The sequence below is a fragment of the Abramis brama genome (assembly GCF_963993115.1).
Source record: "Abramis brama genome assembly, chromosome: 11".
Classification (NCBI taxonomy): Eukaryota; Metazoa; Chordata; class Actinopteri; order Cypriniformes; family Leuciscidae; genus Abramis; species Abramis brama.
The window spans coordinates 1,320,001-1,341,707 of record NC_139973.1 but is presented as its reverse complement, the minus strand read 5'-3'; the positions used below and the strand labels follow the sequence as shown (position 1 = coordinate 1,341,707).

At 37.7% G+C, this 21,707-nt stretch overlaps 1 protein-coding gene across 2 annotated transcripts in view; it reads right to left on the bottom strand.

Annotated features, from left to right (window-relative positions):
• Positions 1-816: 816 nt before the first annotated feature.
• Positions 817-21,707, bottom strand: part of gli1 (GLI family zinc finger 1) — a 56,231-nt gene continuing 35,340 nt past the window's right edge. For both annotated transcript variants that reach the window (XM_084128519.1, XM_084128520.1), the window contains 11 exons: positions 21,177-21,376; positions 19,990-20,091; positions 18,380-18,578; positions 17,389-17,533; positions 15,516-15,623; positions 14,560-14,697; positions 12,601-12,750; positions 10,969-11,133; positions 9,549-9,785; positions 7,486-7,792; positions 817-5,875 (listed from right to left, as the gene is read on the bottom strand). In XM_084128519.1, the coding sequence (XP_083984645.1) occupies positions 3,462-5,875; positions 7,486-7,792; positions 9,549-9,785; positions 10,969-11,133; positions 12,601-12,750; positions 14,560-14,697; positions 15,516-15,623; positions 17,389-17,533; positions 18,380-18,578; positions 19,990-20,091; positions 21,177-21,376 (4,165 nt within the window). In that variant the 3' untranslated portion in view covers positions 817-3,461. The remainder of the gene's footprint in view (positions 5,876-7,485; positions 7,793-9,548; positions 9,786-10,968; positions 11,134-12,600; positions 12,751-14,559; positions 14,698-15,515; positions 15,624-17,388; positions 17,534-18,379; positions 18,579-19,989; positions 20,092-21,176; positions 21,377-21,707) is intronic.

The following is a 21,707-nucleotide window of genomic DNA, read 5'->3' as shown; positions in this document are numbered from 1 at the left end:
AAAATAATAGCGGTGAACACATATACTGAAGCATTTACAGGTTTTTTTTCAACTGCTTACACACATTTTCAAATATTTGCCTCTTTTTTGCTCTCAAAACTTTACACACAAATCCATGAATTGCACACAAAATGCCTCACATCTCGTGCAAAATGAATCACTGCATTCAAAATATCACAAACATCTCAAGCAAACATTTGTCTGACGTTGCAAACACCTTTGCCATAATATTATTGGATATATCAGTTATTCAAAACCTAAAGCTCTTCTTTCATGAACTCCTGTGTGCATTTCTGTACAAGATTGCAAGTAATTGGCTGAGAGATGTTGAAAAATTCATGGTAAAGCAAGATTAAAACCAAACTATTAATTTTTTTACTGTAAGCATTTGTGGTTGTGAATACAGTATTACACAGTCCGAAAAAAACTATAACTCGACCTTTGACCTATAGGCCTATTCTAAAGCCATGATTGGTTGGTGTTCAGTAAAACAATGAGTGTTTGCACATGTGAGGAGTGAGTGTGTGTGCGCATGTGTGTGGAGTGTGTGTGAGGAGTGTGTGTGAGGCTCTGATGAATTACTGTGGCATTTTGATAGGCTGTGTTTAAAAAAGGAAATCATAGAGAATTATGTTGTGGTTTGCAAAAAGTGTTTTATGAAATTGAAAAAGCCGAGAATTGAGTGACAAGTAAGGGTTTTGTGTGTAAGCAGTTGGAAAAGACTGTAAAATGCACACACAAATTATGTTGTTGTCCATTATTTTCTGTGTTTTCCAGAGTGGCACAAAAGAAACATTACAGTACAACACATCATCTTCTTCCATCACAGGCTCTGTTTATTTATAAACTGGTATAATATAGTACCTTTGTACAAAAATGTAGAAAATGGTACGCAAAAATATCACTTGTAAATAGATGGGATAAATGCTAATATCATAAATCTGTTACTACTTGATGAACTTTTGCCAGCAAAAAAACGTTTGAGTGAACTGTGACAGATATAAAAACACACAGAAATGCAAAAACCACAAAATGTTTTTTTTTCTTAAAAAAAAAAAAGAGGAAACATTCTTTATCACAGCAATATGGAAGCACATGACGGTGTTTCTCGCAGATATCAAGTGTGGCCTCGTCTCAGTGCCAGTCGTCTTTGGTATGCCACAGAAAGTGGAAACACTGGGATTTTTGAAAGGGTCGAGTCCGTACCGCACCCCTCCATAACACTTACATGATAAAAAACGAGATAGGCACAAGTGTTGAAATAACAGAGGACTTAAAACCAAAAGCTTGACAAACATCAAGTACCTGCACTGTATGTAACTTATTCATACTATATGGAAACTTTATAATAAAAATTCATCACTTCTCCTCAGCTCAGTGCTGTTGTCAGTGCAATGCATATGCATGCTAGCTTGGGTTATGTATGCAGACTAAAGAGAAACATTACAAAAAACACATCTCAGTGCCGTTACCCTTTAACGTATCTGTCTGAAAGCAGACTAGTCAAACAATCAGAAAACAAACACTACAACTTTGAATGAATATTATGATTCGGAGGCACTTGTCTAGACCTAGAGAGATAATTGACAAGTCTTTAAAATACTGTTCTGTAATCTGCCATTATGACAGTAAGCAATGAGTTTTAATAAGAAACACTTTCTCTTAAGCCCAAAGTATACTTTTTTTTTGCGTATGCTACGCTATTTGCACAGTGCATATGACGTAAATTTTGTCAACATTATAGCCTGTTTTTACTATCCAGAGCTTGTGCATATGTATATTTTTTTGCACTAATTAGTTGGTCCACAAGGCGACACTGGCCTGGCCTTATCATGGTTGAAAAATAAATGGACGCAACAACAAACTCCAGAAGACCCAAAACAATAAACGCCTGCTTGTGTGAGGAAGTTCAGTATGGAAGCTTGTTTCCGCCACAGAACAAAACATTTTGAAAGATTGCAACTTTTTTATCTCACAATTGCGAGTTTACATCTCGCAATTCTGAATTTATTTCTCAGAGTTGCAAGATATAAAGTCAGAATTGCGAGATACAGTATAAATTCACAATTACACATTATAAAGTCAGAATTGCGAGATATAAACTCTTTTAAGGAAGAAAAGAATTCCTCAGTATTGCGAGTTTATATCTCACAATTGTGAGATAAAAAGTCGCAATTACCTTTTTTATTTTTTATTCTCTGGCGGAAACAAGCTTCCATAGTTCATAGATACACAGAACTCTAGTTTAAAAGAGTACCAAGACGTTTTTAATTGCTCATAACTTCTGGAAAGAAATAGCTCAGACAAGATGAAGCGTTCTTGTGCGCTGTTGTCGACCGCCTGTGTTCCTGCACACTATCAAATGGAGTATACTTTGAAAGGCTATGCATCGTGCTGTACTCATACGCTAGGTGTTACGCTGAAGTCTACTTTGGGCTTCACACTGTTTATCCATCCATCCATGTGTCTCAACTGTCTCGTTTTCTTCAACATGTCGTACCTGTGAGAAATCAAAGATAAGAGGCCACAACGGTCTAAGGCACTTGAGTCCTGTCTTGAATGTGCCTACCAGCTTCTTCCTTGACACATTCACTCACTTTGTATTTCAGTCTTCTTATGTGGTGTTCACGTGGCAGTCCAAGTCCAGATATATATCTAAAAGTAAATTTTCTTTGTTTCTATCTTGCCACCATTTACAGTCCAATGCTCATATTTACATTTTAAACAAAGACTTCCATCTTTACAGCCTCACAGTAGTGACTGGAATGCCCCTTGAATAATAGTCATTAGGCGGTAATGTCAAGCAACATATTTTACACACTTAAAACACCATTACGCAAAATCTGTGTGATCCCATATTGGACACCAGCAGAAGCATCAGTACCTGGGATGCACGATATATCGGCCACCATATCGGTATGGGCTGATATATGTTCATTTTTAATGTTATCGTTATCGGCCCGATAAGAAAATTTTACTTATATATTAAAGCCGATAAATAATGGATTATTTCCATCAGCTGAGACACTTTAGATGTGCACTGTTCATCACGATGGTTTTGAATTAATTGAAATATGATTAGAATCTCTTCAAAAAAGGAAAATACAGGAAAAGTGCAACATGTGCAGCACAAGTCTGTCATATCGGCTACATAAAATTATAATGAGAACATTATAATTGTGTGCATTAGACATGGCTTTTAATGGTGAGACTTTAGTATTTTGTAATCAGGCTCTCAAAAATTATACAAAATTTGGATTTAGATTTATCGGCCAAGATATCGGTTATCGGCTTTCAAATATAAAGAATTATCGGTTATCGATATCGGCCAAAAATGTCACATCGTGCATCCCTAATCAGTACGTGGCATACGTACGTTCAGAGGAACCTTTAGTGTCGTGAGGGCAAAAGGTGTTCTGAGTCAACATGCTCACTTTGGCCCTGTTATTTGCAGAAACACTTTAAGACAACGTGTTCAAGTACTTGTTCTCCCCTGCTAGGGACGTCAGCATTGAGGTCATGTCCCCGATTGCCATATTAGACAGGCCGCTTGGAAGGGTGATGGAGGTTTGGGGTGTGGTGAGACGAGAGGAGGTCTGAGAGGAGCAGTGGTGGTGTGGGTTTATTGGACTGTAAGATGAAGGCTCTGGGTCATCGATGATGGAGGTAAAGTCAATCTGAGCGTTCTCCAAGTCCAGGTTTTCTAAGGCGTTGGACATGGGCGCTGGTTCTGAGTAGGCCATCGATGTGGGTTTGGTACTAGGGTCTATCCCAGTCAGGTGTTGCTGGGCCAGGCATGGACCATCTTGAGGTTTCTCAATGTCATGGTGCATGTGTATCTGGCCTGTGTAGTACATGGGGTTGTTGTTATTTGTGAAGTTTTCCGAATGCTGTTGTTGGACCGGTGGGAGGCGCACTCCTCTTCTGGGACTGGTGGTGGAGTGGACCGGGCTGAGGTGAGGTGGGCTTCCCAGGTAAGCTCCACCTGCTTGTTGGGACTGGGAAAGACTGTTCTGGCGACTCAAAGGCTTTCGTCCCTGAGGTGGTCTTGGCACTATATCCGGCCCGTAGCACGATCCCTGCATCCCAGCTGTATGCTCCTTAACAGAACCGGGAACTCGATTTTGCGGTGGGCTCATTAAGTTCTGATTCGGATAGCCTTGATAAGCATTACCAGGATAAAGGTTCTGGTTAGGTTGTTGCTGTGGACTGTGTTGAATCATTGCCGTTTGTCCTCCCATGTCTATCCCATCAGGCTTCCCAGAGAGACCATCGACTACCCTTTGCTCCTGCTGCTGTTCCCATAGGAGAGCCTGCTGGGATTGCACGTAGTTCCTCACCATCATCTCTTTCATTTGATGCATTGGTGTCTGCGACCTGCGGCTCTCCGCAAGTGCAAGATTTATACCTCCTCCACTCGGGAATGATCCTGCTTGGCTTTGCTGCGGAAGACCGGCTTGCGTTCCCATCTGGCCGTGAAGAAAGTCACAGCTTGCATTAGAGGATCTGCCCATGAGGCCTTGGCCTTGCGGTGGATATCCCTGCATGTTTGCATTATGCCGATGCTGGTGTAGAGGTTTGATGTTCTGGCAAGAACTGGATCCTCCCATTGACGGATGGAACTGTTCAGGTTTTACAGTAACTCTTTGATGGCCAGGGTCAGATGTAGGGTCATATACGCCCTGTTGATGGTAGTGCTGTCCTTGAATGCCTACACCCTGGAACTGCATGCCGGTTTGAGGACTGTGGAGTTGGTTAGTTGGTCCCCATGGCCCTGATCCATCACCTTGACTAGGAAAGTGTGGGCCGGATGGGCTAAGCTGACAGGTACTCATACCATACTCAGCTTGCTGTAGGAGATTGTTTGCAATGTCAGCTTGACCAATCACTCCAGTTGTGCAGATCTCCTCGCGCTGACCCTGGTATGGACCTTGCATTTGAGATTGGAAGACTTGATCCATGCAACCCAAGCCTTCTTGTCCAGGAGACAGTTGACTTGCATTGTGAGGGTGTAGCTGAGTTTGCTGGTAGCCCATGTAAGCTCTGTCTCTACCTGGGATCATGTTGCCTTCGGTTTTCCCGTGAGGTTCCATAGCCATGGCCTCCATCATGACATTTTCAGTGATGCTCGGTGGACGAGGCGAGTACATGTGCCGGCTGAGAGCCGCATCAGATCCGCACTGATGCAACGCGTTGCGACGACTCATTAGGGACACGTTGCTCAGGCTATTAAAGCGTTGCACTTTGGGTAAACCCTGCGGATCGGCTCCTGAGCGCACTGGATCACTAGCGCGTCTTGTGTTGTTTCCGGGTGCCTGGTGTGGATAGATCACTCCTGTGCCGTATTCGGCATTAGCACTGTGCCTTCTCATGCCACCTTGCTGCATAAATGGAGGAAGAGGCTGGCCGTGGCATTCCCTCAAGAATCTACCGGGTTGGTCCATGTTGGGTAGTGGGGTTGGCGGTGGACCGCCTGTTGCTGCCGCGTATTTAGCCTTCAGACTATATTGCTGTGCCGGTGTGAGACTCGGTAGACCTGGCAATCCACCAGCGTTCTGGCATGATCCGCTTCTTTGGCTGCTCTGAGGAGACAGTGGGTCACCGGGCACATCGGTTCCCATCACGGATTGGCAGTGACCCACCTGGGACACGTCACTGGAGCGTCGGCTTGACAGGTACGGCGAGACCATTGACGAACGACGGCTCACTGTGTACGCAGAGCTGAGGCTGCTGGTGCCGCTGCCGCGCCGATCGTTCGGTTGGCAAGACATTCCCATTCCGGTTACTCCACCCAGATCAGGAGCAGAAAGCTCCATTACACGCCGGTTGGAGAGTAAGGGCGAGGGCGCACACATGCCCATCATCTCTCCTGTTGCTGAAAGAAGCAGAGAAGGAAGCAGAGTTAGCATTAGAATTACTGAGAAAACCATGAGGCTAGCAATGTATTACTATAACATGTAAACCTTAAAGTCCCCCTGTACTCAATAATCGTATCCCTTAAAACTCATCTTTTATCACCAAAATGACATATTTAAACGGTTTTCCTTGAAAAAAAATTCTTTGTGCTTTAAAATATCTTGAATGTAACTCGACACCCTTGCCTCATTTAGTTTAGGCGGTTCTATGAATATGCAAATGAGCCCCGCCTCCACTCACTCACTCAGCTCAGAGATCCACTGGTTGACGATCACACATTGATCTGATTGGTTACAAGGTAGTTTGTGACGTCAGAAACACCAGCGATTTCAAACTTTTAAAGGAGAAAATACTCGACTTATGAATTTACACATGGTTTGTCTTAAAACATATTAAAAACACCACACAGACATATAAACAACATTAAAAGATGGCTTTTCACCACAGGGGGACTTTAAATGTGTATAATGCCGAAGCACAGCACAGTTCTAAGTTCCGATGATGACCTAGCCTAATAAATGTTTTTTTTTGGGAGTGCAATCCCAAAAAACCTCAGATGGGAGTGGAAAGTTCTACACACAGCCGGAACATTTCCATAATGACCAACACAATCTACCAAAAGCAGCACAAATTACTGTCTGGTTTAAGACATGCTTTTTTGGGTGGTGAAAAATGCCACAAATACCAGTAAATTGACGAGGGTAAACCTTAGGAAATCACCTTGCATGATAGATTTAAATACTCCTCCCATAAATTTTGCGCCTTAATGGGAAACTCCTACAGATGCATATTTAATAAGGTCAGCCGCAAATAATAACCTTGTCCACAGCTTTTCAGCACTAATCATTCACTGTGTCTTTTTAGTAAATCCTGACAGTAGTTTATCATCGCCAAAAGAGGATTTGTGCTGGCACAAGCTTTTTTTTTTACTTTTTTTTATCCTGGAAATATAAGTCATATTCACTCATTTTAGTCAGTTTTAATTTTTGCATTAATTTTAGTTGACGAAAATAACATTTTACACTTGTGCAGCTGTCATTGTGTGCAGGTTGTTATATTGTTAATGTTGTGCATTTGTCTGATTAATCTAAAATCAGTTGATATTTGACTGGTTTTGTCCGTCCTTCTGTTAGACTGTCTCACACATGAATTATGTTGAATATCTGTCAGCTGTTAAATTTAACTACACAATTAGATAATACCAGTTTAGCTCAACCAATCACCAAGCAATGCTTCATTTTGTTCAGTCTGTGTGTAAAAAGAGCATTAGCAATTAAAGAAAAAACACTTCAGCAAAACATGATCAGATCAAAGTGTCGGAGTAATATTTGGTCCCAAATTTGTATACATTTTACTGGTAGTCACTGTATGAAGAATTATTGGGTATAATATGTCACAGTTTACTTTATTTTGCTCTCCTCACTTACATAAATTATGTAAACTATTGTGTCCTGCACCTACTAGTAAAAAAATATCAAAAATGATATCTGGTGTCTGAATAATTTTTGGTTTGACTGTATATGAGTTAAATAACCTGCGATCAAGTGCTTGATCTGCTTTGTGTTTTACCTGAGAGAGCCGGTAGTTTGTTCCCTCCGCTCCGCCCAGGTGGGGTTGGCCGGCGGATTTGCTTCAGTTTGTCAATCTTCAGATTCTCCAACCTCTTCAAGGCCTGAACGGACATGCACATCGACCCCACGCCAGCGCTGGACTCGGACACACCGGCGTTCCCGTTCTCCTCTTGTGTGGTCAGGTCCTCGAGACTGCCTGCCGCGTTCAGGTTCATCTCCACACCGCTGTCGTTGTTGTTGGCGCTCCCTAGTGGAGAACGTTCGCTACTACAGGACGACTGGCCACCGGGGCTTGGCTGAGATTTCTAGAGGACGAGAGAAATTATTCAAGATGTAACTGTAGTTATTATGCATGTGACTATCCATTAGGGCTGTACGATATTGGGAAAAAAACTTGCATTGCGATATTTTGTTTTTCTGCGATATATATTGCGATATAAAAACAAATTGAACAACCAGATGATTAATAACTCTATTTGAAAATAATTCTAGGATAATTTGGGTGAATCTGCATGGTAAATAATAAACAAATTACTAGCGTAGATAAATACAATAGAAATAAAAAAAACACAATTGAAATAAGCAGTGCTTTAAGTTTTTCAGGTAAATCTAACAGTATTCAGGTACAGAAATTCAATACTCGAATGTAAAATAACAGTCTTCACTGTATAAATGAAATATAACCAATATAATTAATTAATTAATGCAATTTATCTTTGTTAAAGCTACAAGTAATTTTCTCTTTCTCTTTTAATCACCACTGGTGACACAAACAGCTGACGGTATATTAGGCTGCTGTCACTTTAAGACGAATGCAGGGACCAAATACTGTATAAATGACACGCATTTGTTTTCTTCCTCTGTTAACAACACACAACCGACTGTGTTTACGCGGATACTCGCCGAGACGGGCATTTGACTTTATTTTGCGTGCACATGTCCGTTTAAGCTCAAAAGAAAGAGAAAAAGAAATTAATTCAGAGTTCACGTGCTGTCTCGACTTAAAAACACATGCAAATGCTAAACTTTCACATATGATGGTTAAACTTTGGAATTAATCCGTGAATCACATGCGTTCTGAACCGGGGAGCCGCTACGGATCACAGATCAACTACGATCCCTTATACCTGACATCGCACATCATGCGATTACGATATTGATGCTAAAACGACTATCCATTAGAATCCATCAGAATGAGCATTGGGATAAAGCCTTATAAATATAAATGACACGCATCCGTTTCTTTCTCTGTTTACAACACACAACCTACTGTGTTTACAAAGCGTTTACGAGGATACTCGCCGAGACGGCCATTTTGACTTCATTTTGCGTGCACATGTCCGTTTAAGCTCAAAAGTAAGAGAAGGAGAACTGAATTCGGAGTTCACGTGCTCTGTGTTTGCGCACAGAAAACCTAATGCCTGATTCGAATTAAAAACATGCATAGGATAAACTCTATGATGGTTAAATTAGCAATTAATCCACGAATCACAAGCGTTCCGAACCGGGGAGCCGCTACGGATCACAGATCAATTACGATCCCTATACTTGACATTGCACATCGCGATATCGATGATAAAACGATATATGTGACCCTGGACCACAAAACCAGTCACATGGGTCAATTTTTGGAAATTGAGATTTATACATCATCTGAAAGCTGAATAAATAAGCCTTCCATTGATGTATGGTTTGTTAGGATAGGACAATATTTGAGATACAACTATTTGTAAATCTGGAATCTGAGGGTGCAGAAAAAATCGAAACATTGAGAAAATCTCCTTTAAAGTTGTTCATTTATGTTGGCGATTGTGCTGCATTCACTCACAGAAATACATGTTTTATATATTTACGGAAGGAAATCTACAAAATATCTTCATGAAACATGATCTTTACTCAATATCCTAATGATTTTTGGCATAAAAGAATTTGCCTCATACAATGTATTGTTGGCTATTGCCACAGATAAACCCGTGCGACTCGAGACTGGTGACGTGATCCAGGGTCACATATCGTGCAATCCTACTATCCATTAGAATGAGCATTGGGATCAAGCCTTACCAGTGTGGATTCTGGAGCGAGTAATTTGCAGTCCTCTCGACTTCTCTCCTCTTTTTCTATCAGAAGCTCTGAGTTCTGCCCAGCCGGGGTCAGACCCGGAGCGCGCGGACCCGTGTCTCCACGGTGCTTTTTAGTGATGTGAGCCTCCGGCCCGTGAACCGTCTTCACATGCTTCCTCAGAGAGCTCGGGTCCGTGTAGCGCTTCGTACAGCCGGGAATCTTGCAAACGTACGGTTTCTGAAGGCCAGAGAGAGGAGAGCATGACATGTGATCTACAGCTGTGTCCAAACCTTTAGAAACCAACACACTGTGATAGTTCACACTACTGGTTTATTGCTGTTAGTATTTCTCCTCCTGTTTGGCAGAATTTAATAAAGAATGTCAGGTTAGACTGTATTAAATGAAGTGACGCATGTTTCTCCTGCTGTGATTTTTATATCATGAAAAGTGTAACACAGATACTTTGAAATCAAATAGAAATGCTGTTTAAAAGTGTGTTTAAACTGATGCAACCAATAAAAGATTTATAGATCTGGAAGTACATTATAAAGCACAATAACCAGCAGAAAAACATGACATTTAAAAAACAAAAAAACAAATTCAGTCCTTGCAGTGAAACACAAACTCGTTTCTTATCATGTGTAGTACTTTAGTCTTTGATAAAAAATAACCTACATTTTTTTTATAATAAATTGATGTAATAATAAATTGTGATCAGTGATCAAATTAATTGCAATAATTGGTTACACTTTATGTTAAGGTGTCATTGTTACAGTGTAATTATATATGTAAGTACTGAGTAATATTAAGCAACTACATGTACTTATATAGGGTTAGGGTAGTGTTAGGGTTTGGTTGAGGGTTAGTTGCATGTAATTATGCATAATTTACTGTTATTACTATGGTAAGAACATGTAACGTGTAACAAGGACACTGTAAAATAAAGTGTTGCCCAATAATTAATTAATTGCAGAAATCAATTGTGATCAGTGTTCATTTCTACAGTTTTTTTGTTTCAGGCATTTAATCAATTGCAATAAAGTTTAAAAAATACATTAAATGCAATAATAAATTGCAAACAATATTCTGACAGTTTTTAGTACTTTTTGTCTCACAACAAAATAATTGCAATATTTTTTAATTAACTGCAATAAAGTTTTTTGTTTAGTCAGTTTATGTCTTACAACAAATTAACTGCAATAAAGTTTTTTTATATAAATTAATTGCAGTAACAAATTGCGATCAGTGTTAATCTTTACAGTTTTTTTGTTTTGGTCACAGCCTTTGTCTTTTGACATGTGAAATCTGTCATGTCATAAATGTTGTATTGAACAGCAAGTCAATTATAAAAGACAAATAAAGCAAATTGCAACACAAAACCAGCAGATAACATGACGTGTGTATGTGTTATCATGTGTACCTCGTTGGAGTGTGTTCTGTTCTGGTGCTTGGCTCGGTCCGACGCGTTGGAGAAGGCCTTGTTGCAGCCCTCGTGCTCACACACATACGGCTTCTCTCCGGTGTGTGAGCGCAGGTGAGTCTTCAGGTTCTCCAGACGCGAGTACGCTTTATTACAGCCTTCAAACTGATGCACACCAACATAAACAGTTACACTCAGTGGGGCTGCACAATATATCCAAATTATAGAAATATCGCAAATGTATATATCGTGATATGCATATCGCAACAGCTTGCAATAACTGTGGTTATGAAGAAAAGACAAAGAGAAAATCACTCTCTGCTCTCGGCTGAATAACTTTTGTAGCTTTAATAAGAATCAGGATATATTTAATTCATACAGTGAAAACTAAGCAGTGTTTTATTTTTACATTTGATTATTCAGTTTCTGTTGTTTAATAACTCTAATGTAGGATAACCTGAACCCCTAAACCCACTGATGTTAGAATAACACTTCTGATATACAGTAAAACACTGATGTTCACTGTCAGAAGTTTAGGGATGTTTTACTGTCACAAAAAGAATGTGAAACACGTATATAGGTCATATCATTTTAAATATATTTTAAAGATAATTTGTTTATTTTACACACTTTAAGCATTATCATATCGCATATCGAATATCGCATTATTTAATGAGTTATCGCATTTTTTGGTAACACTTTACTTGAAGGGGTGTGCATAAGACTGACATGACACATGTCATGAAAATGAAGGAGTTTTTATGCATGTTTATGACAACTGTCATTAAGTGTCATTCGCTTTAATTATGACATTTTTATTTAAATATGATATAAAATTTGAGATGTCTTTGTCATGACAACTTGACACAAACCAATACATCACAACCTGTCATAAATGTGTCATAAACATGACATAGCAGATTAATTATTAGTTAAGAAACTACTTAGCTTTATGGGTTAATATTACATTAAACTGGTTTTGACATTGGCTGTCATGAATATATTTCTGTTTTCCCCACAGTATTCCAGTATTAGTTATAAAATATTTGACAGCATTAACACTTAATGACATTTTAATGACAAATTAAATTTGTATCACTGTAGTTGAGGTCAAGAAAAATATTCATGACACTGTTATACAATTATTTGACACGAGTATTAACACTTAATGACATTCTAATGACAAATTCAAGTTGTAACCCATAAAGCTAAGTAGTGTCTTAAGTTTGATGATTAATCTGCTATGTCATGTTTATGACATATTTATGACAAGTTGTCATGACAAAGACACTGACAGGTTATGATGTATTGTTGTCATAAAGACATCTCAAACAGTGTCATATTTGGATAAAAAACGTCATAATCGAGCGAATGACACTTAATGACAGTTACATAAACATGCATAAAAACTCCATATTCATGTGTCATGTCATGATAATGAAGGTGTCATGTCAGTCTTATGCACACCCCTTCAAGTAAAGTGTTACCCATTTTTCTTCACTATCGTGCAGTTTCGAGAGAGTTGAACAGAAGTCATGTGACACAGCTTGAACAGAAGTCATGTGACACAGCTTGAACAGAAGTCATGTGACACAGCTTGAACAGAAGTCATGTGACAGCGCTGTAACTCACAGTGCACTTGTGTGGCTTCTCGCCGGTGTGTCTGCGCATGTGGACCACCAGCATATACTGGGCTTTGAAGGGTCTCTGCTCTCGAGAACAGTCCTTCCAGTGACACACGAACTCCTTCTTCTCCCCGTGGATGTGCTCGTTGTTGATGTGCTGCGCAAGAGACGGGAAAATCAGGACACAAGAAACGGGATGCTTGATGTGGGAAAACACCTGCGGCCAGTCTGATTTATAGACTATTATAGTATTTATGCATATTTGAGTTAGCGTTTATTTTTAGTTTTCAGTTTTATTTTATTTTTTTGTGTGTGTGATTTTATTTATTCTTTACAATAAAATCTCATTAGTTAATGGATTGACTAAAATGAGAAATTCATTTGTTACAGTATTTCATCATTTTTGTTAGCATTAGTTCATTAAAACACAACTGTTCATTGTTAGTTCAGGGCTGCGTTTCCCAAGAGCATCGTAAGCCTAAGAAGAACGATTGTACGACTGATCTTAATATTATGGTCTGTTTCCCAAAAGCATCATAACTTTATTCAAGTGCAATGTGATTATAATATGTGACTCTGGACCATAAAACCAGTCACATGAGTATTTTTTTTAAAATTGAGATTCATACATCATCTGAAAGCTGAATAAATAAGCCTCCCATTGATGTATGGTTTGTTAGGATAGGACAATATTTGGCTGAGACACAACTATTGTAAATCTGGAATCTGAGGGTGCAAATAAAGTTGTTCATTTATGTTGGCGATTGTGCTGCATTCACTCACAGAAATACATGTTTTATATATTTACGGTAGGAAATTTACAAAATATCTTCATGAAACATGATCTTTACTTAATATCCTCATGATTTTTGGCATAAAAGAAAAATTAGTTTATTTGTATGACTGCCCTTAATCTGCTGAAGCTAATATGTTTGTTTAGCTCCACCTCCTCTAAAATGACATTAATCTCCTCTTTTTGAAAAATGTCTTTTCTTATTTTTTTGGGGTTCAGGCATTCTGCTAGTGTCTCCACCCGTAGGTTTGTGCTTTATAGATTATTGGCCTCGTAGAAAATGCTCAACAATCAGGCTAAACATTTCCAAACACAAGCGTGTGCTTCAATTACGAGCTTCAATAAAGTCGATCCATTGTTGTCTGGAGACGCAGCCCAGGTCCATTAAACAATATTAACAGATTATGAACCATGAAATATGAATAACTTTTGATTTTAATAATTTATTATGATGATACCATTGACTAGGACTAATAAATGCTTTAGAAGTATTTTCACTCTTAGTTCATGTTAACTAATGTAGTTAACTAACAAACAAAACCTTATTGTAAAGTGTGAGTATTTTTAATATATTTTCAATTTATTATATAATTTTTAAGTTTTTCATTTAATGTTTATATTTTGCTTCTTTTTTTCAATTACAAAAACAATTTTGGTAACACTTTATTTTAAGGTGTCTTTGTTACACTGTAATTATACATTTAATTACTGAGTAATATTAATTAACTACATGCACTTACTATAGGGTTAGTTGCATGTAATTATGCATAATTTATGGATGTAATTATGCATAATTTATAGTAATTATTAATATTACTATAGTAACTGCATGTAACATATGTAACAATGATACTGTAAAATAAAGTGTAGCCACAATTTGTAATAGTTTTAGTTAACAATAACAACACTGAGTGGTGCAATAAAAACGAGATTTCAGATTTCAGAAAATGATCAGTGAATATCGGTTTGATTTTCTTTCTGTTTATCACACAAATCTATCATACTGACTTGCCATATAGCATACAAGTCCGTTATGGACTGCTGTTATGCTGCTTTCATGGCTTTTCTTCCTTTTTGGAGACAAAATGTGAAGCAAAATGTGAAACAAAATAGCAGTATAGTGGTGTGGACTGACGTCCGTCGGCGAGTGAATGACTCTTAGATCTTCCTTACATGCACGAGTTGTTCCTGAGTGTCGAACTCTTTGCTGCAGTTTTCCCAGTGGCAGTTCGTCTCGTAAACGGCCTCGGGTTCAGGCTTCTCCTCTTTATCCAGATCATCTCTACCTTCTAATAAACCCAGAAGAGGATCCTGCGAAACGGGGCCGGAATAACATCAACAACCAAGAGTGTCCACCTTATTCCTACACCTATTTATTGACTTATTTATGACGAATTATGGGTGTAACTTCTGTAAAGCTGTAAACAATCAGCGAAAGGCTCGCTCTATGAACGCAATAATACGTTTTTTTTAAAACTGTGTACAATGAGATGACATTATTCTACTCGCACTTCAACCATCGAACATTAAAAGGACATTTAAAAGTGTAAAAGCATTAACAAGGTTTTTCAACAGACCAAATAACCCCAAAATCACGGGGGTTAAATATCACTGTAATAATATATATCTGGATTATGTAACAGATGTTGCCTTAATAACAAAATGTTCATTTACTTCAGCATTGCGTGATACGATTTCAAAGTGATTTTCGTCATTTTGACCGATTATAAATTGTATTTACTCGTGAAAACAAACCTGGAAAGAGACGTGAGGATTTGATGAAAAAAACAAGAGATTCTTCGTGCATTCCAGTGAATTATTAATGGGATATTTTATATATTATAGTGTTACGTTATTCTCATGATGTCTGAAAATAAAACATGAAGGGAAACTGACAGCTCAATTCAGTCAAACTGACGATCAGCTTTATTTATAGGGCAACCTTATGATCTGATATGATTAATTTCAGTCTTTTAGAATGGAAGTTCCCCAAACCGGAAGGGCCACCCATAATTCAAAACGCAGTAATAAATTCGTCAGGAATAAAGTGGATTGCAACCAAGGTTCGGGAGGATGTGAAGAGTGTGAACATGATGTAAACACAGTATTAGTCAAAGATGGGACATTACCTGTGTTCCCGTTGATGAAGGACTCGCCACGTCTCCCTCAGAATGCTCCTCCAGGCTCTTGATGTTAATGCTGTCCATCACACTTCCCAGGATCGGTTCTGTCTTCATCTGAACACACACACACACACACACACACACACACACACAGCAGGGTTATTATTAGCGGCAACTAACACTGAAACTACTGAAACATTTACCTTAACAATCTGCATTGCATAAAGCGCTATAGAAATAAACGTGATGTGCAACTGACATAAAGCTGAAATAAAATAAAATATAAATATTAGATGCACCGATATGAAAATTTTGGCCGATACCGATAACCGATAATTCTTTATATTTGGAAGCCGATAACCGATATTTTGGCAGATAATCAGATAATGATTACAAAACAAAAGTCTCACCATTAAAAGCCATGTTCCAAACACACAATTATAATGTTCTCATTATAATGTTATGTAGCCGATATGACAGACTTGCGCTGCACATGTTGCACTTCACTTTATTTTCCTTTTTTAAGTTATTTTCAATCATATTTCAAGCAATTCATAAACATCATGTTGAACAGTGCGCATCTGAAGTGTCTCAGCTGAAGGAAATAATACATTATTTAGCGGCTTTAATATATCGGACAAATTTCTTATCAGGCCGATAACTTAAAAAATGAACCGATATCGGCCAATACCGATATGGCTGATATATTGAGCATCCGTATTTAGATGAAAAACTTAAAAGAAAATGTACATTTTTGAAATAATGCTGAAATAAAAGAAGTTGAAGTACTAAAAAAATCTAAATATAAAGAATGGTAACACTTTACAATAAGGATCCATTTGTTAATAGTAGTTCATGTTAATTTTATATTTAATAAAACTCATTTCAGTTCATTGTCAGAGCAACATTTAATTTTTTTGTTTAGTTTAAGTTAAAACACTAAAATTAGTAACTGGAAATAAAATAAAAACTAAAACTGAAATAAGAATAATTTAAAAAATAAAAAAATAAAAATGACAAATACACAACAAAATTAAAGCTAATTCAAAATATTGGCACTTTACAATTATGTCTCATTAGTTTTAGTTAATGCATTAACTAAAAATGAACAATATATTTTTTACAGCATTTATTAATATTAGTTAATAAAAATGTTAATGTATTAGGAAATATTGAGATTAACATTAACTAAGATTAATAAGTACTTTATAAGTATTGTTCATTGTTAGTTCATGTTAACTAATGTAGTTAACTAATGTTAACAAATGAAACCTAATAAGTATTACTAATAAAACTTATTTCAGTTCATTGCCCAGGGCAACATTTCTGATTTTTGTTTAGTTAAGTTGAAACACTAAAATTAGTAACCAGAAATGAAATAAATAAAAACTACAACTACAGTATGACTGAAATAAGAAAGTAATATTTTAAAAAAGTAATAAAAATGACAAAAGCACATAAAAAATAAAATAAAATAAAAACTAAAATCTAAAAACTAATTCAAATATTAATAAAACACATTACAATAAGGTTCCATTTGTTGGCATTAGTAAACTGCATTATTTAAAATGGAAAAGAGTAAAAAATACTTTTAAATCATTTATTAATCTTAGTTGATTTGCCAATACATTATTTAAAGCATCTGTTAATATTATTTTAATAGACCTGAACTAACAATGAAGAGTTGTGTTTTTATTAACTAACATTAACAAAGATTAATAAATACTGTAGCAAATGTATAGTGCAAATGCACATTGTTAATTAATGCATTAAGTGAAGTTAACTAATGAGACCTCAGTGTAAAGTGTTACCGTAAATAAACTAAACCAGCGCTGACACACAGAGCAAACGCTGGACATCAGCAGGAGACGGGACTCACGTGTGTGTGTTTGAGTCTGGGGTTGTGTGTCGGCAGGCGAGGCGAAGGCCCGTGACATGATGATGATGATGATGGAGAACCGTACATGTTCCCCTGAGCTCTGGAGTAGTTCATGTTCATGGAGCTGGAGAACCCCAGCGACGGGCTGGAATCACAGGAACGTGTGTTAATGGTTCAGGTCGTGAATGTAGCCGTGGTTTATGCTTTAGCGTAACACTCATGATTTACTTTGCTTAAATGTTCTTGCATCGGAATAAACTTGCTTGTGACTTTGCTCTTACTGGTATAGCAACTAACCAAAATATTGTTGATATTTTTTGTACTTTTTTTTTTTTTTACACATTCTTGTTACACAAAAAACTGGGTTACAGTGTCCGTGTTACATATGTTACATGTACTTACCATAGTAATAAGAGTAAATTATGCATAATTACATGCAACCAACCCTCAACCAAAACCTAATCCAACCTAACCCTATAGTAAGTACATGTAGTTGATTATTATTACTCGTATTTAATTATTATTACTAGTATTTAAATGTATAATTACACTGTAACAATGACACCTTAACATAAAGTGTAACCCTCACTTCTTCTTGAGTCTCTCCATTATTGTCTGACTCCAATTTGAACATAAACATTGAAATTTTCAGTGTGTGTGTGTGTGAGGTAAAAGGACACGAGCTGTTGTAGCTCCGCCTCCTGTGCCGGGAGCAGCAGCTCATTTGCATTTAAAGGGACAGACACAAAAACGGTGCGTTTTTGCTCACCCTCAAAAAGTGACCATTTTAACATGCTATATAAAAATATCTGTGGGGTATTTTGAGCTAGACCTTCACACACACACTCTGGGGACATCAGAGACTTATTTTACATCTTGTGAAAAGGACATTATACCACCCCTTTAAAAAGCGGGTCATTTTCGACCTGCAAGCCCATCTCATGTAAAGGGTTTTGATGAGGGGTGCTAATGTAACTCATGGTGTGTTCACCTCATGGTGCCCACAGACAGATGCCCGTACGAGCTGGCAGCGCTCGGCCCGCAGCGAGAGTTCACGAAGGCCACCAGAGAGTTTGGAGAGGTGCGTATGACGGTCTGCAGATCCACGCTCGCGTCCGACAGCGGAGAGATCGACAGCGCTCGCTTCTTACTCAACTTCAGCATCGAGCGAGGCGTCGAGAAACAAGACGCTGGCGGACACAGAGAGAGAGAGAGAGAGAGAACTCACATTTCATTTCTGGTCTCAGTAGCACTTTATAATATGTTTTAATTAGCAATATTTGTTGCATTGATTAATCTATGTTTACAAGTTACAATAACCTTCTTTTAATGTATTGTGAATGAACAATCATAATGATTTGTTAACAAAGATCGAGAAACAAGACGCTAGCAGACAGACAGAGAGAGAGAGAGAGAGAGAGACAGAGAGAGAGAGAAAACACATTTCATTTCTGGTCTTAGTAGCACTTTATAATACGTTTCAATACGGTAACATGTTCACAATGAACAATATTTATTGCATTGATTAATCTGCAAGTTACAATATAACGTTTTTCAATGTATTGTGAATAAACAATCATAATCATTTGTTAACAAACAAGTATTCAAATCTTCAATGAGCTCATTATTTCTGCCTTAAATTATAACATTGTTTAAATTAATACATTTTTAGCTAGCTGTGATTTTGTACATGTACATTTCTGAAATACACAACTTACAGTTACATCTGATAACAGATCACTCTAAATTATAATGTGGACTCATGCATTTTCTGTAAAGCTGCTTGGAAATTATGTGTATTTTTGTATATGATATCAATATATATTGCATTTTTAATCTATGTTTACAAGTTACAATATAACCTTTTTCAATGTATTGTGAATGAACAATAACTAATAATGAACAAACAATAGTAGATTTATAAATTAACATTTATATCAGGGTTTGTGAGTTGATAAAAAAAAATCTAATGATGAATTAAATCATAAAAATGTACAGTTAAACTTTTATTTTAAAAACACAAACATAATTGAACACTTTTTTCTAATTTTTACCATTTCAATTTGGATACATTAACTTTAATTACTGCAATGTTTCCAAACCTGGGGTTTGTGAGTTAAACTAACAATTCATTAAAATAAATACATTTAACGTGTAAATAAAACGTAATTTTAACTCTTTCCCCGCCATGGACAGAATTTTCTGGCTTTCTGTGTTTTCACTGTTATACTGTAGGGGGCGCTATTACACATCTTCTGAAAGAGTACTGAATCTCCAATCAAAACACAGGAGAAGAAGAAGCAGAAACAAGCGAAAAAAGCTCATGCATGTTGTAGTCTTTGAATAAAACATGATTTTCTCTTTTTTGTAAAAACAAATGCTTGAAGTTAGAATAAAAGGTTTTTTTGTTTTGTTTAAAAGCAAAGGCTCTGTTCTTTCTTTCAATATATTGCACAAACAAAATATTCTGAGCCGGCGGGGAAAGAGTTAAGTGCAACCATGTGACCATTAACCCACGTTAGAGATCCGTGAACATGCAAATGCGTTGTTAAATTATTGAAATATGAACTATATTAATATTTAAGTCTTGGCTTGACTCACCGTCTCCTGAGCCCATGAGTTCAGATCCCGACTGGTGATGATGTGGGAGTGTGTGATGAGATGACATCATGCTCGGGTTACAGTAGGGGGCGCCACTGACTCCTAAAACAACAATACGGTTCATGCTTTTGACGATACACATAATGCATCTACTTTATTTACAATTATAGGTCTGACCCTAAGTTTTGAGATTCGATTTCCAATAATCTGATATATTATTAAAGCATTAGTTCACTTCAGAATTAAATTTTCCTGATAATTTACTCTCCCACACGTCATCCAAGATGTTCATGTCTTTCTTTCTTCAGTGGAAAAGAAATGAAGGTTTTTGAGGAAAACATTCCAGGATGTTTCTCCATATAGTGACTTCAATGGGGTCCAACGGGTCGAAGGTCCAGATGTGAGTTTCAGTGCAGCTTCAAAGTCTCGACACGATCCAGCCGAGGAATAAGAGTCTTATCTAGACAAACCAGCGGACATTTTATAACAAAATAAACATTTTTATACTTTTAACCACAAATGCTGGTCTTGCACTAGCTGTGATGCGACACACATTACGTAATCAGGTTGAAAGGTCAAGCGTGACGTAGGTGTAAGTACAGACCTAGTGTTTACAAAGCCAACGTGCAAAGATTAAGTCAAACGCCATTTACAAAAATAAAAGTTAAAACAACGATGCCGGACGATTTTGAAGTTGGAGGAGAAAATGAGATGGAGTTTTTCGCCCTTCCCCACATTTCTGAACCGGAACACGCTTGACCTTTCAACCTGATTACATAATGTGTGTCGCATCACAGCTATTGCAAGACCAGCATTTGTGGATAAAAGTATATAAATGTTTATTTTGTTATAAAATGTCCGCTGGTTTGTCTAGATGAGACTCTTATTCCTCGGCTGGATCGTGTCGAGACTTTGAAGCTGCACTGAAACTCACATCTGGACCTTCGACCCGTTGGACCCCATTGAAGTCACTATATGGAGAAACATCTGGAATGTTTTCCTCAAAAACCTTCATTTCTTTTCCACTGAAGAAAGAAAGACATGAACATCTTGGATGACGTGTGGGAGAGTAAATTATCAGGAAATATTAATTCTGAAGTGAACTAATCCTTTAATGTAGTCTTACGAATGACAGTCCAGCTCAGTTAACTGAATGAACAGTTAGTGATTCGTAAAGACAGTCTCACCCTCGGGTGGAGGCATCCCTCGGTGTCCCATCATGCCGTGCGGCGGGGGTGCGTGTGGCGGGCGCATGTACGGGTCCATACAGGCTCCAGGGGTCATGGAGGGGTTAAACATCTCTCTGCTATCCGGTGGTTGACCACTAGGGCGCGCCACACACACAGACGACACCTCGCTGTAGGGGGATCTCACTGACGGAGCCAGTCTACACACACACACACACATACTTAAAAACACATTTTTTAAAATGTAAACAGATATGTACAGGTTGCACATCACTGAAAACACTAAAAACGCATATTAGTTATTGTTGCGGTTTTCTGAGCAATTTCGCTGACTCGAAGCCCTAAAATTATACTTCATTTATTTTTTTGTCCAGAAAGCTTATTTTATTTAATTTCCACTAAAATGGATCATGGACTTTTATGACATCACCGCGGACTTCAGCTTGTCATATCTTCTGTCCAATCAAATGCTCTCTAGAATCTGAAGCTCCGCCCCCTATGCTATAAACACCACCTGACCAAAGCGACCAT